This window comes from Peromyscus leucopus, chromosome 8b (genome assembly GCF_004664715.2).
Source record: "Peromyscus leucopus breed LL Stock chromosome 8b, UCI_PerLeu_2.1, whole genome shotgun sequence".
NCBI classification, from domain to species: domain Eukaryota; kingdom Metazoa; phylum Chordata; class Mammalia; order Rodentia; family Cricetidae; genus Peromyscus; species Peromyscus leucopus.
Window position 1 is genome coordinate 101,275,177 of NC_051086.1, and position 20,746 is coordinate 101,295,922.

At 54.2% G+C, this 20,746-nt stretch overlaps 1 protein-coding gene across 2 annotated transcripts in view; it reads left to right on the top strand.

The window, feature by feature from the left end:
* The window catches only part of Mgat5b (alpha-1,6-mannosylglycoprotein 6-beta-N-acetylglucosaminyltransferase B), a 63,657-nt gene that overhangs the window by 25,396 nt on the left and 17,515 nt on the right, over nt 1–20,746 (top strand). For both annotated transcript variants that reach the window (XM_028889659.2, XM_037200602.1), the window contains exons 4-10: nt 4–119; nt 645–718; nt 1,591–1,761; nt 2,303–2,467; nt 3,151–3,320; nt 17,261–17,392; nt 18,662–18,795. In XM_028889659.2, coding sequence (XP_028745492.1) covers nt 4–119; nt 645–718; nt 1,591–1,761; nt 2,303–2,467; nt 3,151–3,320; nt 17,261–17,392; nt 18,662–18,795 — 962 coding nt within the window. The remainder of the gene's footprint in view (nt 1–3; nt 120–644; nt 719–1,590; nt 1,762–2,302; nt 2,468–3,150; nt 3,321–17,260; nt 17,393–18,661; nt 18,796–20,746) is intronic.

Consider the following 20,746-nt stretch of genomic DNA (forward strand, 5'->3'; position numbering starts at 1 on the left):
TAGGATCACCCCTGGGGCTGGCCTCGTTGAAAGGATCCAGGCCATTGCCCAGAATGTGTCTGACATCGCTGTGAAGGTGGACCAGATCCTGCGCCACAGCCTGATTCTGCATAGCAAGGGTGCGTCGTGGCCAGGACACCGCCCTGTGTCCCCCGAGGCTCATGCCCTGCTGGATAGGGCAGAGCCTCCAGGAGGTCCCATTCCTCTGGTAATGCTTGCCTGGTTCCTGGGGGCCCTACTTGAGGCTCTCAACAGGGGGACCTGGTCCACCCCACCCTGGTCTGCCTGAGCGTTAGAGGACAGAGTCAGACCCTCGGTTCCAAGAGTAAGACCACCATTCCTCTCAGTTTGGGAAAAGCTGGAGGCTTGGGCACAGCTGCCGTCCTCAGGAAAAGCAAGGGTATATTGGGGTGGGTCCATCGAGCTTGCTGCTCTGAGCCTGGAGGAGGCTGAGTATACGGAGGAGGGTAGCTCAGACTCCAGGACTGTGGGGTGGAAGAAACCTCAGGCAGAGGGGTCAGGGGCAACCACCGCTCTGTCCTACCACAGACCACTCCACCTTGCTCTGTCTGTGTGGCTACTTCCAGGCCCCAGTGCCTCAGGAAGCCATCCTCTTTTTTGTTTGTTTTGTTTTGTTTTTACAGTGTCTGAAGGTCGGAGGGACCAGTGTGAAGCACCCAGTGACCCCAAGTTTCCTGACTGCTCAGGGAAAGTGGAGGTGAGGCCCAGGGCTCTCCCTGAGGCAGGATGCAGACAAGTGGAGGCCCCTCCTCAGTCCAGCTCAGCTCTGGATTTCTGTGCCAGCTGGGCTCTTTGTTGACCAGGTCCCTAGCCTAGCACAAGCTGGTGGTGACCGAACTCAGAGAAATGCTTTCTCCACTGAGCCTGTCACCCGATCGCCAGTCATCTTCAGGGGCTTTGGCACTTTCTTATAGCTAAGTGTGTGTTGCCGCCTAGAGCCGCATTCTGACACCCTGACAGGAATGAGCTTCAGTCACTGTTCTTGGTCCTCTTTGTCCAACTCGAGACTGGTTGGACCAAGGGCCCCTCCTGCCTACCTCCAGGGGCCACTTCTGAGTGTACATCGTCCCTGTATTCAGAGAGCCAGTCCACAGCCTTAAAGCCAGCTCCCCTCTACCTCTGAACCAATAAGGGGGGGCAACAAACCCCATCCTTAGGGAACATGTGGGGACCACTGTGGAAAGAACTTTTCGGGAGCTGACCCCCATGGGGGATGCTTTATGATCCTGGTCTCTAATTAAGGTGACAAAGACAAGGAGGACATGGGCTGTGGCTGCTGAAGCTCCTGGATCTTTGCACTGGCGCATGGCCCCTTTATGTCTTGGGTCTCGGCCCCTCTTCTGTGAGGCCTTGGGGAAGGTGACCCACCTCATTTTCTGGTCTTCAGTGGCAGAGGGCTCCCTGGTCCAGTTGTATGTCTATTCTCTTGTATTGCGTCTTTAGGGTGGGGCGTGCCTCACAGCTCCTGCACAGCCTGGAAGATCTTGGGGTCCCTGGGGCTGGGGGAGCCTATGGGGCGGTCTGTGGGTGGGTTTCAGGCTGCCTGCCCAGGCCCGATCTTCTTCACAGTGGATGCGTGCCCGCTGGACCTCTGACCCGTGCTATGCCTTCTTTGGAGTGGATGGCACAGAGTGCTCGTTCCTCATCTACCTCAGTGAGGTCGAATGGTTCTGCCCCCCGCTGCCCTGGAGGAACCAGACAGCTTCCCGGACAGCCCCCAAGGCCCTTCCCAAAGTCCAGGTAGGCCTTGGAAGTGGATATCCGCAGGGACGGTGGGAGGGAACCTCAGTCCTGTCACCCCCCTCATGGAATGGGGCTCCCAGCTGAGAGTCCCCAGCTCACTTTCTGTGGAATCCTGTAGGGCGGGGAACTCGCTGGAGTCCTGGAGTCGTCCTTTAATGGGTTAGAATAACAGCAATAATAGCTGTCAGGTACTGAGTGCTTTCTGCTCTAGGGCACTGTATTTGTCCTTCTGCAGATATAGTTAATGAAGACTCACAGGCCTAGAGAGTTAACAGGTTCAAGGCATCATTGACTGTGGTACCATTGAAAGGCAGCCCAGTCCCTGGTGATTCAGAGCTGACCAGATCCCCAAGAGGACACGGGGCAGGTGGGCGCTGGGCTGGGGTGAGCACTGGAAAGAGAGGGGGAGCCCCTGCCCTGGTGCTGGAGCAGGCACCCATGTTACAGTAGGTAGCAGCCTCCATCTTGGGAGAGCAGGGGACAGGATGGTGAGGATATGGTTGGGGACTGAGAGAACTGGCATGTGGCCCCAACCCAGGCCGTGTTCCGGAGCAACCTGTCCCACCTCCTGGAGCTGATGGGTAGTGGGAAGGAGTCCCTCATCTTCATGAAGAAGCGAACCAGGCGGTTCACCGCCCAGTGGACCAAGGCTGCCAAGCACCTGGCACAGAAGCTGGGGGACATCCGGAGGGACCAGAAACAGGTGTGTCATCCTCTCAGGGATGCTTGGACAAAATGCTCATGGCGCGGGGACTCTAGGTGGGCATGGGCATGAGGTTCCAAGTAGATACAGAATTCCAAGTGGGAACAGGGTTCAAGGAGGTCACAGGTCGATGGGGGTTCTAACTGGGTGTGGTTCATATTCTCAGACCAATGGCATGAGATTCAGATGCAGGACTTGAGGGTGATAGAGCCAGGATAGCTGGTGGAGTCCCTGGCCCGTTCCCAGGCTGGGGCAGTTGATCAGTCCCTGGAGGTCCTGCATCCTTGGGACATTTTTTTATCATGTCAGGCAGAATAGGAGTCTGGGAATAACAGACTGAGGAAGGTTTGTTGTCCCATTTGTCCATCTGTCTGTCCATCTGTCCACCCTTCCATCTACCCATGTAATAGAGAATTGCATGCTTGTCACCTCCCTCTCTGTTTCTTTCAGAGTCCTTGTCATTTTATAAAACTCTGTCTTGTCTGTGTGTACTGTTGTCCATCTGTCTGCAAAGTAAGCGCCTCGTTGACTTACAGCCCCAGTGTTCTGTGTCTAAAAGCAGCCAACCAGGCCTGGCCTGAGACCCTGTGTGCTGCGGGTGGTCTTCTGGGTGTTCCTGGGGCTGGGGTGGATGGACCCCAGAGCTGCAGCTGCTGCTGACTTCCTATGTCCTGCTCACTCAGATCCTTGTCCACATCGGCTTCCTGACAGAGGAGTCTGGGGACGTGTTCAGCCCAAGGGTGCTGAAGGGCGGGCCTCTGGGGGAGATGGTGCAGTGGGCCGACATTCTGGCTGCTCTCTACGTGCTGGGCCACAGTCTCCGGATCACGGTCTCCCTGAAGGAGCTGCAGAGGTGAGTGCCCAGAGAGCCATTCACATCCTGGTCGGGTGGGGGATGAAGGGGAGCCTGGCCAACCTGTAGCTTTCTGTCAGATGTTGACCCTCCCTGGTCCCCTCCCCGTTTGTCTGCTTCCCACCCTCTCTTCCCCGCAGATGCCTGTTTGTATTTAGAATGCATGGAGGAAGTATGTTTGTTTAGCGCCGGCCCACAGGCTCCTGACCTCCGCTAGGACTGACCCTAGGGTCTGGGTTTATGCTCAGAGGCCAATGCATACTGTCCTGAGAGAGGAGCTCCACAAGCATGTGGGATCCCCTCCACCTGCCTTCCTGGTGGGCTGGGCACAGTCTCCAGGGAGTCTCTTCCGGAGCTGGGCTCACTGGTGGGACAATGAGGGCTCCAGGATTGGTGGGTAGTGCTGACTCTCCCCGTGCTGGGCTTGTCAGGGTTCTGGCACAGTGGGACATAGATACACCCCACCCTGTGCTTGTTGGGGAGGAGGGTCTAAAAGATTGTTTGTGAGAATTTGGGGGGGGATTTGGGGAGCAGGAGTATGTTGGATACCAAGGAATTGGAATGTGTGTGTGCGTGTGAGAGAGATAGAGGGGGGGCGAGGGAGAGGGAGAGAGAGAGAGAATCAGATAGGCAGTCAACAGACAGAGGGATACTAAAGAGTAGGAGTCTATGAGTGTGTCAAAGTTGTGTGTCTTGTCTGATTATCCTATTGGGGTAATACTTTTTTTTAACCACTCATTTTTTGGATGCAGATCTATCTATCTATCTATCTATCTATAGATATAGATATATATAAATATATGCCTTTTCTGGCTTTTTTTTATACTTCTGTATGGCATTGGATACATACAAAGGCACCTCTAAAATGTGCACTGATGAAGTTGTGATGCACCCACAATGCTGTGGCCATCCACCTGAGACACAGAATGATGCCAAGGACACATGTCCAGCTAGACCTCCCTCAGCCACCCTCTACCTACTCCACAGGAAGCCTGTAACTCGAATTCTGCCTCATAGGCCAGTCTCACTGAATCAGGAGGATGAGGAGGCGGGCACTGGGCTGTATTGTTGAGGCACTAAAATGAGCCAGTGGTTTGGGGTGTTCATCTCCATGGCCTGAAAGTAATTATGGTAATAATGCTCTTATCTCCAGCGGGTACAGGAAGCATGGAAAAGCGTCTCCAGAGAGAGTGACAGGGACAAAGGTAGACCAGCTGTGGAGGGGAGAAGGGTGGCGGGGACCAGGGTGGTGCCGTGTACATATGACGCTGCTGGGAAGCCCTGCATTGGGGGCTGCTGCCCGCTGAGAAATATGCCCTCTGCCAAAGAACCGCAGGCACTAAAGGGCCATCGGGGAGCTGTCCCGAAACCTTGGTGCTGAACTCACAGACCGATTCCCGGATGTGGGGAGGCAGACAGCAGTCTCTTCCGTGGGCATCTGTGGCAGTTGGGTGTGTAGGCCACCTCAGTGCTGAGACATGCCTGCTCACCACCCCCCAGCGCCTTCTATGCCCGCTCTGCTCACTCAGGCAAAGCTCAGGGGTGTGCCGATGATCAGCTTCGATGAAATAACCTTTCTCCAGCTAGGGGCTTCCTATAGGAAAGCCACATGGTTCATGGAAACGGGAGGAGGACCAGTGACCCAGGGCCAGAGTCTCAGGCCATGTGACATCAGCAGGCTGGTGGAAATTGAGGCACCCCGGGTTGCAATGGGACAAATACGGAGGGCGCCCAGGGCTCTGACCTCCAGAGACCCTTGGGAGCAGGGATATCCCATCTGGTTCACCCACACCTACCCTGCTCAGATGCTCACTTACCAGACAGGGCATTCAGCCTGATCCTCCTTTCCTGACCCTCCAGGATCTGCCAGAGGCCAGCCTTCCTCCCCCTCCTCCCCGAGGGGTGGGAGAGTGTCTTCCGCACACGGTCACAGAACCATCAGTCTACAGTCCTGCTGGAGAGGAGCAGACACCCCGGGGCTCTCCTCTCCCCGCTCCCACTCTGAGCTCTTCCCTGCCCAGAGCCAGCTCCTCTGTCCACTTCAGGAATCGGTGCTGAGCCTGAGGCCGGTGTCCATTGCCCATCCATGGCCAGAGCAGGGACTGTGGGGTTTCTGGACTTGGGAGGCACTGATAAAAAGTAACATGGTTGAGCAATGTTCACCTGTAGCCATTCCTCTGCTACTCACATGCACTCGTCTGTGCACATACACACACAGTGTCCTCACATGAGCATATATATGTAACACAGGCATACACATGAATTTATGCGTGTAACACACTCACATATATGAACTATGTAACACATGTGTGTACATGCATGAACTTATGCATATAGCACACATGCACACACATGAATCTATGTGTGTAACATCCACATCACATGTGCATGTAACATCCACATTTACACACATGAACTTATGGGACACCCACATGGATAAACATGAATGTTCTTGCACATACAATGCACATTATTCACACATATGCCTGTATGTACCACGACATGAAGACAATGCCTACCCCTTATATGGTTATGTATATGTTCATACCTACTCACACACATGTGCACACAGGTCCATATAGCCTCTGCTCTCATATGCACATGTATGATATATACCCGTGCATGCTCACATGTGCACTTGTATGCTTATGCATGTGCAACACACACACACCCTTCCAACACCTCACCAGAAACTCAGTCTTTTCCCCCAGGCTTCACTTCCTGCCAGGTGTCTGAGGATCTCAATTCCAGCAGGAGCCTCAGCTGCTCAGAGAGTTGGTGGGTCTGGCTGGGCCTGAATGCCCTGGCCTTGTCCCCTGAGGGATGTAAGTGTGAATGAGCATCTTGCTCTGACAGGGTAGATGGGTGTAAACAGCCCAGCCTCTCCTGGGAATCTCCTCAGGAAGATGCTTTCGAAACCTGTTACCAGATATGATTGAAAAACAACTAAGAGTCAAAACAAAACCAAAACTGCCTTCCCGGGGGATTTCCACCACAAGGTCAGCAGCCACATTGGGCCTGAGCTCAGGGAAGGGGCTCCAGGCCTGGCTGCAGCAGACCCCTGGTTGCTTTGAGCACAGACCAGCTTTGGTATCCTGGTTCAGTGGCTCTCAGCCAAGACGCTGCAAAGCTCAGGGCTGTGGCTTTTCTCAGTGACCTCCCTCAGTGCTGTGAGGCTGGGAAACCGTAGAACGGGGCTGGCTTTGTCTGGCTTGTGCAAAGGGCTGTCCTCGGTGTACCCAGGACAGGGCCAGGGCATGGGTCAGAGCCTGGAGTGGAGCTTAGCCTTGACAGATTTGGAGAAGTGTGAGGGCTCCTTCTGAGGCCCACTCATGCCTGGAAGCTCTTGATCCCCTTGGCTGCAAGGGCTGTCACAGTAGGATGAGACCCGTGTGGGAGATTAGGACAAGGAGGAACCCAGCTTGTTAGCTTTAACAACTTGATACAACCTAGAGTTACCTGAGAAGAAGGAGTCTCAACCCAGGAGTTCCCCAGATGGGCTTCCCTCGGTGATGGAGTGTGACCTGAAAGTGTAAGTGAAATAAACCCTTTCCTCTCCCAAGTGGCTTTTGGCCATGTTGTGTATCACAGCAACAGAAAAGGTAACTAGGCCACGCTGGAGGTGACCCAGGAAAGGAGGCCTCTGGTGTCCTTTTCAGAATACCAGGAAGGGACCCGCTGGCTCAAAACTTGTGGCCCTGCACTTTGGTAGATATAGAAGCCTTCTTCTTTTCCACTGTAATTGGAGGGAAGATTGACAGTGTAAAAACAGATGGATGCTGAGTTGTGGTCCTCAGTACACACTCTGTCCCTCTGTCACTGTAGGGCCTTTCATGGCAAAGGACAGTTGAGTACAGTGTGGATGTGCTGGGTTTCTCTAGCGTGTGGCAGCAAAGGTATGATGGCTAAAAAAGGGTCTTCCTCACGGCTCTTGGGGCCAGAAGTCTGAGATCTGCTGTTGCAGGCTGAGTCTCCCTGAGCCCTCAAGGAAGGGTCCATTATGGGCTGCGTCTGGAGCCTAGGTTGCTTGGCTCAGCACTGGCATGGTATATACCAGCCTTACTCCTGCTTCCCTCTGCTTGGCCTCTTCCGTGTGTATGTGCCACTATCCAGACTTCCCCATCACAAGGACTCAGTCCTAGCTGGATGTGGGGATTCACATCTACGACCCCAGCACTCAGGAGAGGGGAATTACCATGAGTTTGAGGCCAGCCTAGGCCACAGAATATGATCCTGTGATAGTTACTTTTAATTGTCAACTTGATACAGCCTAGAATCTCAATGAGGGGTTGTCTAGATAAGCGTGGGCTGTAGGTATGTCTGTGGGAGGTTGTCTTGATTACCTTAGCTGATGTGAGAAGACCCAGCCCATTGCAGGTGGCACCATTCCCTACCAGGCAAGGAGTCCTGGAAGAATAAGAGAGACTGGGTAAGGATAGAGAGAGCTTGCTAAGAACGAAGCATTTGTGCATCCATTCTCTCTGCTCTTGACTATATGGACAGCCGCTTCAGGGTCCTGCCTTGACTTCCCCACAATGGTGGATGATAACTGGAATTGCAAGCAAATGAACCCTGGGCTGCTTTTGTCAGGGTATGTTTATCATAGCAACAGACGTGAGGCTAGGACAGATACTGACCAAAATAACATTTAGAGATGTGCGTGGGTGTTTTGCCTGAGTGTATGTCTGTGTACCACATGTGTTCCTGGTGTCCATAGACGCCAGAAAAGAGCACTGGATCCTCTGGAACTGGAGTTACAGATGGCTGTGAGCTGCCATGTGGGTGCTAGGAATTGGACGTGGCTTCTCTTCGAGAACAACCAGTGCTCTTTACCACAGGGCCATCTCTCCAGATAAGGCTACATGCTGAGAAAATGGGGGTAGGGTGGGGTCAACTTCATCGGGGAGAACAAGGCAGCCTGTAACAGTACAGCCAGCCTTGATGGGCCCAGGGCAGAAACCACGGGGGGGGGGGTAGGAGGCGTGGTCACCCCTGTTAGCCCTGCAGCAGCAGCAGCAGCAGCAGCAGCAGCAGCAGCAGCAGGGGATGGGGAGGTGATGGCCATTGCATTCTGAAAGCTCCCTTGTCTGCAGCCAGGCCCTGTGTGGGGCAGGCATCGGGACAAGGCACGGCTTGTACGCTGTTGTAGCTCATTCACAGATGTTCCTGCCAGGTGTCTCGTCCACTGACTATCAAGAAGTCTGGATGGATGAGCCAGCTTTTCTCTGTTCCTCATGTTTTGGTGTTTTAATTAACTGGCTCACTGGAGGCATGTCTAGGGCAGTGTGCAGAATCCACATTTGGCTCTGGTGCCTCAAGATATTTCTAGATGAGGGAGGTGGTGTGCAAGAACAATGCCCTGTGATAAGTACGCAGTGAGGTGGCGTCAGACTCCCACCCCTGGAGCGTGCACAGGGAAGGAGACGTGAAGCCAGGGACTCTGTCCCTGATGCATCCTGAGCCCTCATCTTGAAGGCCTGTCTCCATGGTGGATGTTTGAAAGGGAAGCCTTACCCTTCCTCCCTGTGGAGAATTGGCAGTGCTCATCAATTTTCTTTGCATAGTTCCAAGCCTTACTAGAACATGGCACGAGGAAAAACGGTGGGGTTCTTCCTCCATCCATGAGTGAAATTGGGTTTAGGAGAAAATTAGTTGACTTAACTGGCAAAGGATGGAAGCCTGAAAGGGGGCATTTAAACAAGGAAGCCGAGGAGGGAGACCTCAAGGCTGTCAGTGTGCAGCCAGGCAGAGAATCGGACTCCAACCCAGGACGTTTGCTCACAGGTCCCTGGGAATGTCAGAAGCAGGGACCACATCTTGTTTGTCTTGTGCAGCCTGGCTTGGCCAGCTATGCCTGTCAGACTTCTCTTTACCGTGACAGATACTTGAGAGTAGCACTTTAAAAGGAGGGGTGATTTATTTTTAGCTTATGATGTATGAGGATTCAGTCCAGGGTCCACTGGATCCATTGCTTTGGGCATGAGGCGAGGCAGAGAGACTGGCGTGGTAGCAGTGCACAGGCAAGGCTGGGCCGTGAGGTGAGGCAGGGAGAATGTTGTAGCGGTCTAGGGAGCAGAGAGCAAGACAGGAAGGGGTCGGGGAGCCGGCTCAGGGGGTGAGGTGCTTGCAGGGTAAGTGTGAGGACCAGAGTTGGATCCCCGGAGCCCAGAGCCGGGGAGCCTGCCTGTGATCCCAGTGCTCAGGAGGTGACGACAGCCCCTGGGGCAAGCTGGCTGGCTGTGTCGATGAGCTCCAGCTTCAAGGAGAGGCTCTACCTCAGTATATAAAGTGGAGAGGATGCCAGACATTGTGACACATGCCTTTAGTCCCAGCGCTCAGGAGGCAGAGGCAAGTGGACCTCTGAGTTCGAGGCCAGCCTGGTCTACAGAGTGAGTTCCAGGACAGCCAGGGCTACACAGAGAAACCCTGTATGAAAAACAAAAATATAAAATAAAAAAATAAAATTGAAGGTAATGAAGGAAGACACCAAATATCAACGTCTGGCTTCCACACACACATACATGCATGTGTGTACACATGTGTGCATGCATCCCCACTTGAATATACACAAGATACCCTTTAAGGCATGCTGCCAATTATCTACTTTCAACCAGGCTCTTCCTCCTAAACATTCTACCACCTTCCAAAATAGCACCACCAGTGGGGGACCAATCCTTCAGACCAGAGCCTGCGGGGGACACTTCCTACTAAGCCACAGCATTGACGGTGGCAGGTTCTGGGGTTTGAACCTGTACAGATCTATTGACTGTTCTGAGCCAATGGAATGTGGCCCAGCTGTTTATCAGCAGATAGAACCGGCCAGAGCCTGGCAATTGACAACAATGACCAGGTGGGGGTGCTGTTCTCTGAGGGGAGGTGTGGTGTGTCAACTTGACACCATCTGGAATTGCCTGTGAGGGGAGTCTCAACGAGGGATCGTCTAGATTAGTCTGTGGATGTGCCTGTGGGAGATTATTTTGGTTATGTTAGCTGAGGTGGGAAGACCCGCCCACTGTGGGTGGCATCATTCCCTAGGCAAGGCATCCTGCGCTGTATGAGAATGCAGAAAGCAAGCTGAGCACTAGCATACACTCATGGATTCACTGCCCTCTGCTCTGGACTAGAGATGTGATGACTAGCTGCTTTAAGTTCCTGCCTTGACTTCCCCACGGCGATGGACTGTAACCTGGGACTGCAAGCCTAATAAACGCTCACTCCCTTAAGCTGCCTTTGTCAGGGTATTTTATTTCAGAAACAGAAATGAGACTAAAATGGAGGGTGTCCTCAGAGTCTACCTTCGTGAGTAGGAGACTTGCTCATCACAGTCACGTGAATGGCGTTTCAGGCTAGGTGGGTCCCCAGGATGGCATCAATGGCTTTGTAAGAAAAGGAAGAGAGACCAGAGTTAGCAGACTTGCTGTCTCACTAAGGTGGCACCCATGTAAAAAAAAGCCAGACCTGGCCATGTCCTTTAACCCCAGTGCTGTGGGGATAGAGGCTGAAGGACCACTGGGGCTTGTTAGCCACCAGCCTCGTGCCAGGTCTGGTGAAAGACTGTCTCAAGCAGATAAGGCGGAGTGATACAGCGTAACACCTGTCCTCCTCCTCTGGCCTCCTCATGCACACAGGTACATGTACCTGCACGTGTGTGTGTGTGTGTGTGTGTGTGTGTGTGTGTGTGTGTGCACGGTACACACACATGCACACACAGCCAGTAAGAAACCAGAGGTGGGATGTACACCTCTAAACACACTACTTGGAGATGAGGTAGAAGGATAGCTAATTCAGGGCCAGCCTGGACTACATGCCGACACCTTGTCAGAAGATAATCAAGGAAAAGAAAACACACTGTCTTAGTTGGGGTTACTATTGCTGTAATGAAACACCAGGACCCAAAGCAATCTGTGGAGGAAGGAGTTTACTTGGCTTACTCTTCCACATCCCAGTCCATCGCTGAGGGAAGTCAGGGCAGGAACTCAAGCAGGGCAGGAACCTGGAGGCAGGAGCTGATGCAGAGGCCATGGAGGGGGCTGCTTACTGGCTTGCTCTTCATGGCTTGCTCAGCCTGCTTTCTTATAGAACCCAGGACCACCAGCCCAGGGATGGCATCACCCACAGTGGGCTGGGTCCTCCCCCATCAATCACTAATTAACAAAATGCCCTACAGGCCTGCCCACAGCCCGATCTTACGTATGGAGGCATTTTCTTAATTGAGGTTCCCTCCTCTCAGGTGATTTGATCTTATGTCAAATTGACATAAAACTGTTTAACACATACACCAAATAAAAGCCATGTAAGAAGGAGACGGAAAGGTGTACAAGGAATTTGGCACCGTGGGTGCCGTTGCCATGTAGAGAGAGGTATTTTGGTTGAGTTGTTAGCACAGAGTATAGTTGTGAGAAGACAGTTGGGTAACAGTGACTGGGTGGCCTCTTCCTGGACCTCGGCTCTAACAGGAATTAAAGAGAAGTGGGCAGTGCCAGGATGAGAACTGAATGAAGGAGGGAGTGATTAATCAGAATGCCACAGACTGGGTCCTCAGACAGTAGGAAAATATTGCCTCTGGTTCTGAAGGCTGGAATCTGAGTTTAGAGCTTGGTGAGGCCTAGGTCCTTTGAGCTGGCTCAGCCTCAGGCCTGCTGTGGGGACTTCGGTGTTCCTGGCTTACAGGTGAGCCGTTCCTTGGGCTCATCTTCTTCCCTCCTTTACTGGGAACACTGGTCATGCTAGATTAGGGTTCCACTCAGCGACCCCATCTTAGCATTGATCCCATCTGCTAAGACCCCTTTTCCAATACCATCATCACCATGGGAACTGAGACAGGCTCCGTCCGACGGTGTGCTGGCTCATTATGCAAGGTGGGAGAAGTTTCATTATGTCTTAATGCTGTTGTGAGAGCCCATGGGGTGGGGTGGGGTATTGAAGACCTAGGGCTGAGGGTAACCCTAGGGGACAGCCCAAGACAGGCTCAGCCCTCTGCGCTAACAGGAGAGAAAAGAGAGGGAACCTAGTATTGGGGGTGGTGTGTACAGACAGGTCCAGGGATGGGGACCAGGGACCTGAGCATCGCCTGTGATGACTTCTGCTTTATTTTGAGACAAGATGGGAGAGGTTTTATGGCAGTGGGTGGAGGCTTGGGAGATGCAGGGAGGACAGAGAAGACTATCCTGGCAGCCTGTCACTACACTCTTAGTATGTTCTTCTGTAAAACAAAATTAAGCCAAATATGGTCAATATGAGGTCGGAGCCAGGCTGGGTAAAGAAGGTGAAGTATTCATGAACTTGTATTCTTGTCTATAATTTTCTGGGTGCTTTGGGTGTTTTCTAATACATAAGTACATGGAGCAGGAAAAGTGGGAGAAGCCTGCCCGGACTTCACAATTCCTGTCTACACAGTGCCCCGCCCCCAAGAGAAGGTGTGGCTGTCTCTGATTGAGCCAATTGAGTTTGTCACTCTCCAGCTCTCCCTCATTGCTTAGGCTCTGTCCTCCATCCTGAGCCTCTAGTGATGGGTGGTGCCTGCCAGGTCCCTGGCTGGCACTGCCCACTCTCCCTGCCTGGGGACCACGGTGGGACATTCCCCTGTGCCACCTGTACAAGCTTTGGCACCAGCAATTGGACACTGGATCCCACCCGCCAGACCCACTCAGCCTTTCTTCAGGAGTTGGTCCTGGTCACAGCTCTTCATCTTCTTCCACACCTAGGACAGAATCTTCCTTGTGAAGCCTTCTTTCTCCCTTCCCTTCCTTGGTGTTCAGAGCCTTGAGGCTCTCAGATAGAGTCCCATGCTTTGTGGGCCCACCACATGCGGGGCAGGGGAAGTTTTGTCATGTGGTGGCTGGGAAGGAGGAGGGATGGATTGCAGTCCAAAAGGAGGTCTTCTGACAAGCCTGTACTTGTTACGTGAGAAGAGGGCTCCAGGTGGCGACCTGGAGCTAACTGGTTAGGCTAGGCTGTCTGGCTAGAGAGCCTCAGGGATTGCTACTCTCTCCTCACCCACACTGTATACATGCACACTGCCACATCTGGCTTTTTCCGTGGGTGCCAGGGAACAGACTCAGTTCCTCATGCTTGCAAGGCTACTGATAGCCATCTCTGTAGTCCAGGCCGCTGCCTTTCCGGGTGGATTGCTTTGTATTGAGCACAGGTGGAGGGACCCAGGTGACCTGGGAGAGTGTTCCATGTCCTTGGGCAACCATCCTATCCACCCTCTACCTGTGTGTGTGTGTGTGTGTGTGTGTGTGTGTGTATGTGTGTGTGTGTGTGTGTGTATGTAAGCCAGAGGACAACTTGCTCAAGTCAGTATTCTGGTTCTGAGGATCAAATTCAGGCCATCAGTTTTGGCAACAAGTGCTTTTATCTGCTGAGCCATCTCACCGGCCCCTCTGAATGTGTAGATTCCTCCCAGGGGTCCAGGGGACGCCTCTCTGGCCACCAGGTTTGGCAGTTCTAAAAACTTCCAGTGGGGTGACCTTTCCTCGGGAAGCTCCAAGATCTTGTTCTGTGACTCTGGGTCGGTGGAATAAGAGCTGGTACTAGTGACAGGAGGCATCGGGAGAGTCCTCTGGCTGGGACAGTGTGCAGCCTCCCCAGCCACCTCTGGCTGGAGACTGTCAGGCTGGCGTTTTCTCAATTCAGGCGGCAGCTCCAGCCAACCACTTAGTGTAAAATCGTCCATAAAAGTGCACTTGAATTACAGGCCATACACCTACAACCCCCTGAGTAGCTGACCTTTCTGCTCCCTGGAGCTCAGGTGCCCTTGGGAGCAATGAAGCTCTGCCTGCCTCCCCTGGGGAATCAGCAGAAGGTGAAAACGTTCCTTCCCTGGACAGGAGGCTGCAGCTTCTCACTCCCTCCTCCCAGAAAAAGGCACAAGGAGACGGTGTGCTCCTTCTCCCTGTCTGTCTACTGTGCTTCTCCGGCTGCCCACCCGGCCCAGTGCCCAAGGGCCGAGGGGCTTCCGGTTGCCTGCAGAAGCTTGGGCAGGTCTTACTGAATGCTATTTAGAATTACAGTAGTCACCGTGCATTAGTTTAAGTAGAACAAGTGTGAGGACCTGAGTTCGGATCCCAGCACCCATGTAAAAAGCATTATTTGCCATACTCCCAGAGACGTTTCCATGGTGTCTGTAAATCTAGTCAAGGAGTCACATGACATTAAACCCAGCACTGGGGAAGCAGAGGCAGGTGGATCTCCGAGGATTCAAGACTAATCTGGTCTACACAGAGTTCCAGGTCAGCCAGTCCTACATAGTGAGACCCTGTCTCAACAAAACCAAACCAGGAAATCCAGGAATAGGGAGACACACGTTGCCCTGCAGCAACCAGAAACGTGTGAGGAGACCTGCCATTTCATAGGTGTAGGTACCGGTGCCCAGACCCACCTATGAGTCATGTTTTTAGAACTGTCTTCCTTTTACCAGACCCAGATCCCCATCAGGAGAGGAGTGGCCATTCGCTTCCTCACATCTGCAAGGAGAGGAGGGTGCCTGGGTCCTTTTGTCTATGGCTCTCAGCTGGGTGAGGCCAAGAGAAGGGCCAGTGCTGCCTTCAGCTCGCCGGGTTCTCTGGAGGTCTGCAGCAGTGAGGCTCCTTTGTGGGGTGTTGGCTTTACCACAGCAGTTTGGGGGAGAAGAGAAGGATACCGCAGAGATGCCCTGCGTAGTAGAGATGATGGTTCGGCCCTGAAAAACACCACCAACTATTTCATGAAGTCTCGGCTGGGAACTGCTTTAGGGTGGTACAGATCATGGGCTCTCTCCCATTCTCCATCACCGGTTGGCTCAGGAGATCCCTGCCTTAGAAGCCTGTGTTCTGTGACACCTGGGGGTCCTGGGAAAGGAGCCCCCGGGGGAGCGGAGGGACAAGGCAGAGGCTGTGTGGCCGGATTAAAGGTTTTATGTATAGGAATGAGGTCATTAGGGTCTTGCTTTCCTGGCTCCGCAGCACAGTTTCTGGCCTTAGGGAACACATGGCTGGGGGACAGCTCAGCAAGGCAGGTTGCTGGCTCCACCCTTCACGTTGTCATACCCTGTAGGGACAGACCCGCCGCTGATGCCACCATAGCCATCAGTAACCCCAACCCTGGCATCTTTTCTCTGCAATCTTGTGGGCAGATGCCATCTCCATCACTAAAAAGAGGCCACTGTGGATGGTTTGTCCAGAGGACGGTGTGCACCAGCCCCTCCCCCAGCCCGGGCTGGGAATGTGCTGAGCATGCCCCTCCCCCAGCCTGGGCTGGGAATGTGCTGAGCGTGCACAGACGGTACAGTGCATTCTGGGCTGGTACTTTTCCACCTGGCTTGAATTATTTCAGAGAGCCCAAGACACAACCAGGCAATGGATCAGTCCTGATCCCATGTCTTTAACGAATCTGTCCTTGTCAGAACCCGTCTCCTCCCTGGCCCAAGGTTGCTTATGGTGTGGGCTCCTAGGAGGCCTTGGAGCCTCTTCTAGCACTCTGGCATCTGAGGTACAACCAAAGGAGGTATTGTCCTGTTCCTGCAGGCAGCCAATGGCCTGGCCAAGGCGAAGTGTGGGGCATCTAGATCACTAAAAGGCCACTTTGCACCCCTAGGTGCTGAGACGGGAAGATGCTCTTAGCATCCTTGGCCTATTTGGACATGGTCCTCCTTGCTCTTAATACCCAATCAGCTCCCAGCAGCTGGACCTGATGCCTGCTCTGTCTGCTCATATCCCCATCCCTCCCAGGCCACTCACTCTGCCTGGAGCTCTCACAGTTTGAGGACCCCAAGTCTCATGAGGCACAAGGCCTGGCACCCTGTACAGAACGTGTGTTAACCGGGAGAGCCGGAGGGGGCGATGGAGGCACGTGCCAAACAGCCACAGCCCGGAGCTTGGTGTTATTTCAGCCCAGGGCTTTCTACTCTGGCGCAGTATAAAGGTGGAAGGGGCCATGGGTAACAGTGGCTCACTTTCCATCTCACACTGGGGCTCAGTGCAGACTCACTGAATCCTAGAGTTTGAGGCCCACAGGGGAGAAACCAGGGGGCTTCCCAGTCAGTTCTGCAGGGGCCCGAACGGGAGGTGATAGTTTTACAGACTAAGAGCTGGGTGCTTAACAATGCTGAAATCGGCAGCTGTGGTAGCTGTGCCAAGGCTTGGAGCCTTCTCCAGGGAGACCACTGAGCAGATGGTTGTTCCAGAAGAAGCCACAGGTCATGGCCATGCCCTTCAGGCTTCACTGAGATGAGATGACTGATACCCAGGCTCCTGCCAGACAACAGAGGATCGCCACTCCTTTCTGACCCAGCTACCTTCGGGTCACTAGAAGCAGCCCTCTTCCAGGCCAAAACCTTTGTCTTTGTGAAGTGCCATGCCCAGGCAGGCCCCGGCCCCAGGGCACTCAGTGCCATGGCTGGCTGGAGCAGGGAGGGGGTCCCAGAGGCCTGCAGGAGCTGGGTGAGCCATGACCTCTGGAATCCTTGGCACTGAGTGAACACTGAAGGGACTCTGAGGACTTGGTCCCACACTCGTGGCACTCTGAAACAGACTTGTTCTGTGAACAGACTTGTTGGAGTTACAGAAACCCCCTTCCTCCTGGCAGGTGAACTGGGCCAGATGCACTGCTTGGCAAAGAAGCCGGGGTGGATCTCTCTTTACTCTCTGTCTCTGTCTCTCTCTGTCTCTGTCTCTGTGTATATGTTTGTGTGTGTATATGTTTGTGTGTGTGTGTGTATATATGTTTGTGTGTGTATGTGTGTGTCTGTGTCCCGCCCCTAGGTAGATGCCCATGTGCAGTGAGAAGTCCACACAACTGTGCAGTCATCCCATGTGATCCGTCCTTGAGTGTGCCCTCACCTCCCTGCCCTTGGTCACTTTCCCTTCGCTTTCCACCCTGGGCTGTGGGAACAGGGTGGGCGCAGGGCTGCTTAGAAGGTGGGTTCTCGGGGCTCAGACTCTAATGGGCTCTCCTCTTAGTAACTTAGGGGTGCCGCCAGGCCGGGGGAACTGCCCGCTCACTGTGCCCCTGCCATTTGACCTCATCTACACGGACTACCATGGCCTGCAGCAGATGAAGCAGCACATGGGGCTGTCCTTCAAGAAGTACCGGTGAGAGCCCGGGGACCCTTGGGACTGTAGCTCTTCACCACGCCTTCCCTCTGCCAGCTCGCCCGGGGCGGGGGAGCACTGCATGAACCCCCTTCTTCCTGTCTCAGCCTTCGCCTTCCCACCCCAACCAGATCACTGACAGCCCTTCCATCCCTCTGCGGGATGAGAGCTGAAGCCTGAGAGGATGGGAAGTCACCTGGATGGAGGGCCCGAGGCATCCCAGGGGATGAGGAGGGTGGGAGAGAGCCCCTGGGGGTCAAGATCTCGGCCATGGAGCCTGGAGTGGGAGAGCCGATCAATACCCTGTCCCCAATGACCCCAGGATCTAAGTCAAGTGTGCCGCCGCCAGCAGCAGTGGGTTCATTTAGCACCGAGAGCCGCACTGTTTATTCCTGTACTCGGATGCCATCAATACCCAGTGTAACCGGTTTTATTAGAGGAAGGTGACGGCCGCGTTATTGCTTTTATTATTAATGTGAGCTGTCTGTGCATTGCCATCTTGCCTGTCGTGCCCCCCCCCTCCCCGGGAATTAGGAATCCTGCCTACCTCAGCAGTCTGCAAGATTCTGGGTCACCCGGAAGAACGCTGAGCCCCGGCAGCTTTGTGTGGGGGTGTCTAAGTGTCAGCACCTTTCTTCAGTACCCACTCGGGGTAGCATGGGTGGGTGGGGTTTCTGGAGCCATGGCCTCAGAGGTGACCTGGCCCTAGGTTAGCTGATACCATAGGAGCTCTGGGCTTTGGACTAGAAGCCAGCTTTGGGGATGGGGAAAACCGTGGAGGAGGGATGCCAGGGTCAGAACCTCTTCGGAGACCTAGGAGGGGTCACTCTTGCAGAAGAGGCTTGGGGCAGTCTCCCAAGCCCCGGTCCCAAGAACCTCACCCATGGACACTGTTCTTCCCAATAAAGCATAGTTTACAAATGACTCTGGGCGATGAAGGGATGCCCCACCCCCTTCAGACACCACCTCACTTCCTAGCTTTCCCCCAGGGGAGGTGATGGTTTGGCTTCTGGGTACCAAGCCAGGGTCCAGGCATTAAGCGTGACCGAGCTACCCTGAGGCAGCCGGACCTGCTGTTCCTGTCGGGGAGGCCGGCACTGAAAGGTGAAGCGCCTGTTCTGGTCACAGGGCAGCAAGGCAGCTCCTGAGTGAAGCCCTGCCAAGTGCTGCGCTTCCCTGACCTAGCCACACATTGTCACAGGGACACCCTAGGCCAGGGACACACAGAAAGACATGATCTCAGGCCTGATTTCCCCCGGGGGAGCACAGGTGCAGAATCCGAGTCATCGACACCTTTGGGACGGAGCCAGCGTACAACCACGAGGAGTATGCGACGCTGCATGGCTACCGGACCAACTGGGGTTACTGGAACCTTAACCCCAAGCAGTTCATGACCATGTTCCGTGAGTGACACGGGGAGAGAAGGGGTCTCCTGTGTGCGCAGGGGCGGGTCTCCCCGTGTGCGCAGGGGCGGGTCTCCCCGTGTGCGCAGGGGCGGGTCTCCCCGTGTGCGCAGGGGCGGGTCTCCCCGTGTGCGCAGGGGCGGGTCTCCCCGTGTGCGCAGGGGCGGGTCTCCCCGTGTGCGCAGGGGCGGGTCTCCCCATGTGTGCAGGGGCGGGTCAGGGGCGGGTCTCCCCGTGTGTGCAGGGGTGGGTGAGTACCCCCACATGTGTGCAGGGACAGGTGCCTGCCATCCCGACTTAGATAGAAGTGGGAATCACAGAGACGGCCCAAGGTGTGCCCAGGGCTGGTGACTGACCCAAGGCTGGGAGTTCTGAGAAGCACATAGCTCAGAGCAGGGGGCCCAATGGTCTTCCAGAAGCTTCCTGAACCAACCAGAGAAACTGGAAGGGGACGGAGCAAAGGAAAACGGGGGCCTTTCTGCGCAAAGGGGTGGTAATGAAGCAGGTGGATGAGCTTGAAGGTTGTGAAAACCTGGGAGCTCCTTAAGGCTCCCGGACCGGGGTGAGCCCGGAGGGAGGGAGTGGAGGAAGCCAAGGAAGGTGAGCGAGCCTTAGGGGCGGAGTGCCAGCCATTTGTTTTGTTTGGTTGGCTGGATTTTGGTTTTTCAAGACAGGGCTTCTCTGTATAGCCCTGGCTGTCCTGGCACTTGCTCTTTAGGCAAAGCTGGTCTCGAACTCACAGAGATCTGCCTGCCTCTGCCTCCCAAGTGCTGGGATTAAAGGCGTGCGCCACCACTGCCCGGCTGAGTGTCAACCATTTGTATCTTTTTTTCCCCCTCTGGTGCTGGGGATCCCAAGTGGGACCTTGTGCATGTTATGCCAGCTGCATCTCCAGTCTCCGCACCTTTTAAAACTTTGAGATAGGGTCTCAGTTTGTCCCCCAGTCTGGCTGTGAACTCCTGCCTCAGCCTCCCAAGGGCTGGCATTTCAGTCCTCCGTGGTTCTTGCTTAAGGATCTATCTGATGTCACTTAAAATATCTTCTATTACAATTTTATTTGTGTACATGGGGGCCATGGCAAGTGTGTGGAGGTCAGAGGACAACTACAGGGGTCTGTTCTTTCCTTCTGTCCCTGGGATCGAACTCAGGTTGTCAGGCTTGGCAATAGGCACCTCCTCCACCTTGAGCCATGTTTCTGGCCCTCGGCTGTCACTCTTAATTGTGATCCTCTGCTGCTGTGAGCAGAGAAGCATTTTAAGCGTCTAATCTGTGACACTTCAGAGGCTCTGGGCCAGAACGCCAGATAAGCCGCCTCGTTAGGAATGGTCTAAATTAAGAGCAGGGTGGGTTCTGCGCAGTTCCCAGGGACTTCTGGAGGATACGATCTTTATTCAAGGCGTCAAACTCCGGGTGTTTCTGTCGGCCGCTTAGGTTCAGGCTGTACCGGGCAGAGATGGTTTGCATGGTCAGTGAGGAAGGGCTGTGTTAGCTTCCCGAAGGGTGGCACAATTCCTGCCGCCCATGGAGTCTGGACGAGGAAACAGATCCAGAGAGGTATTGCCACCTGCCTGAGGACACACCACGCTGTGGAGACCACACTTTGCTGGGGCGCCCATTTGGAAGTTCCGTGGAGCCCAGAAGGGAGTGTGGTTCCAGTATAAAGTGGAATGAAATCTAGAGGGAAGAGATATGAAGGGGAGGCCAGAGACCCCTGGGTGGGAAGAACTGTGGGATTTGAATGTCGGGTAATGATCCCCGAAGAAGGGAAGTTTTAAAGGTGATATGGGAAGCCTGAGGGATCGGGCAAGGGCCACTGTGTTCGGTCGAGAAGCTTTGCAGGCCCAGCGACTGCAGGTGGACCAAGGGGCGAAGGTCAGTATGAGGACAGAAGATGGTTAAGAGGTTTCTGCAAGAACCCAACAAGGGGCCAGCAAGATGACTCACCAAGTAA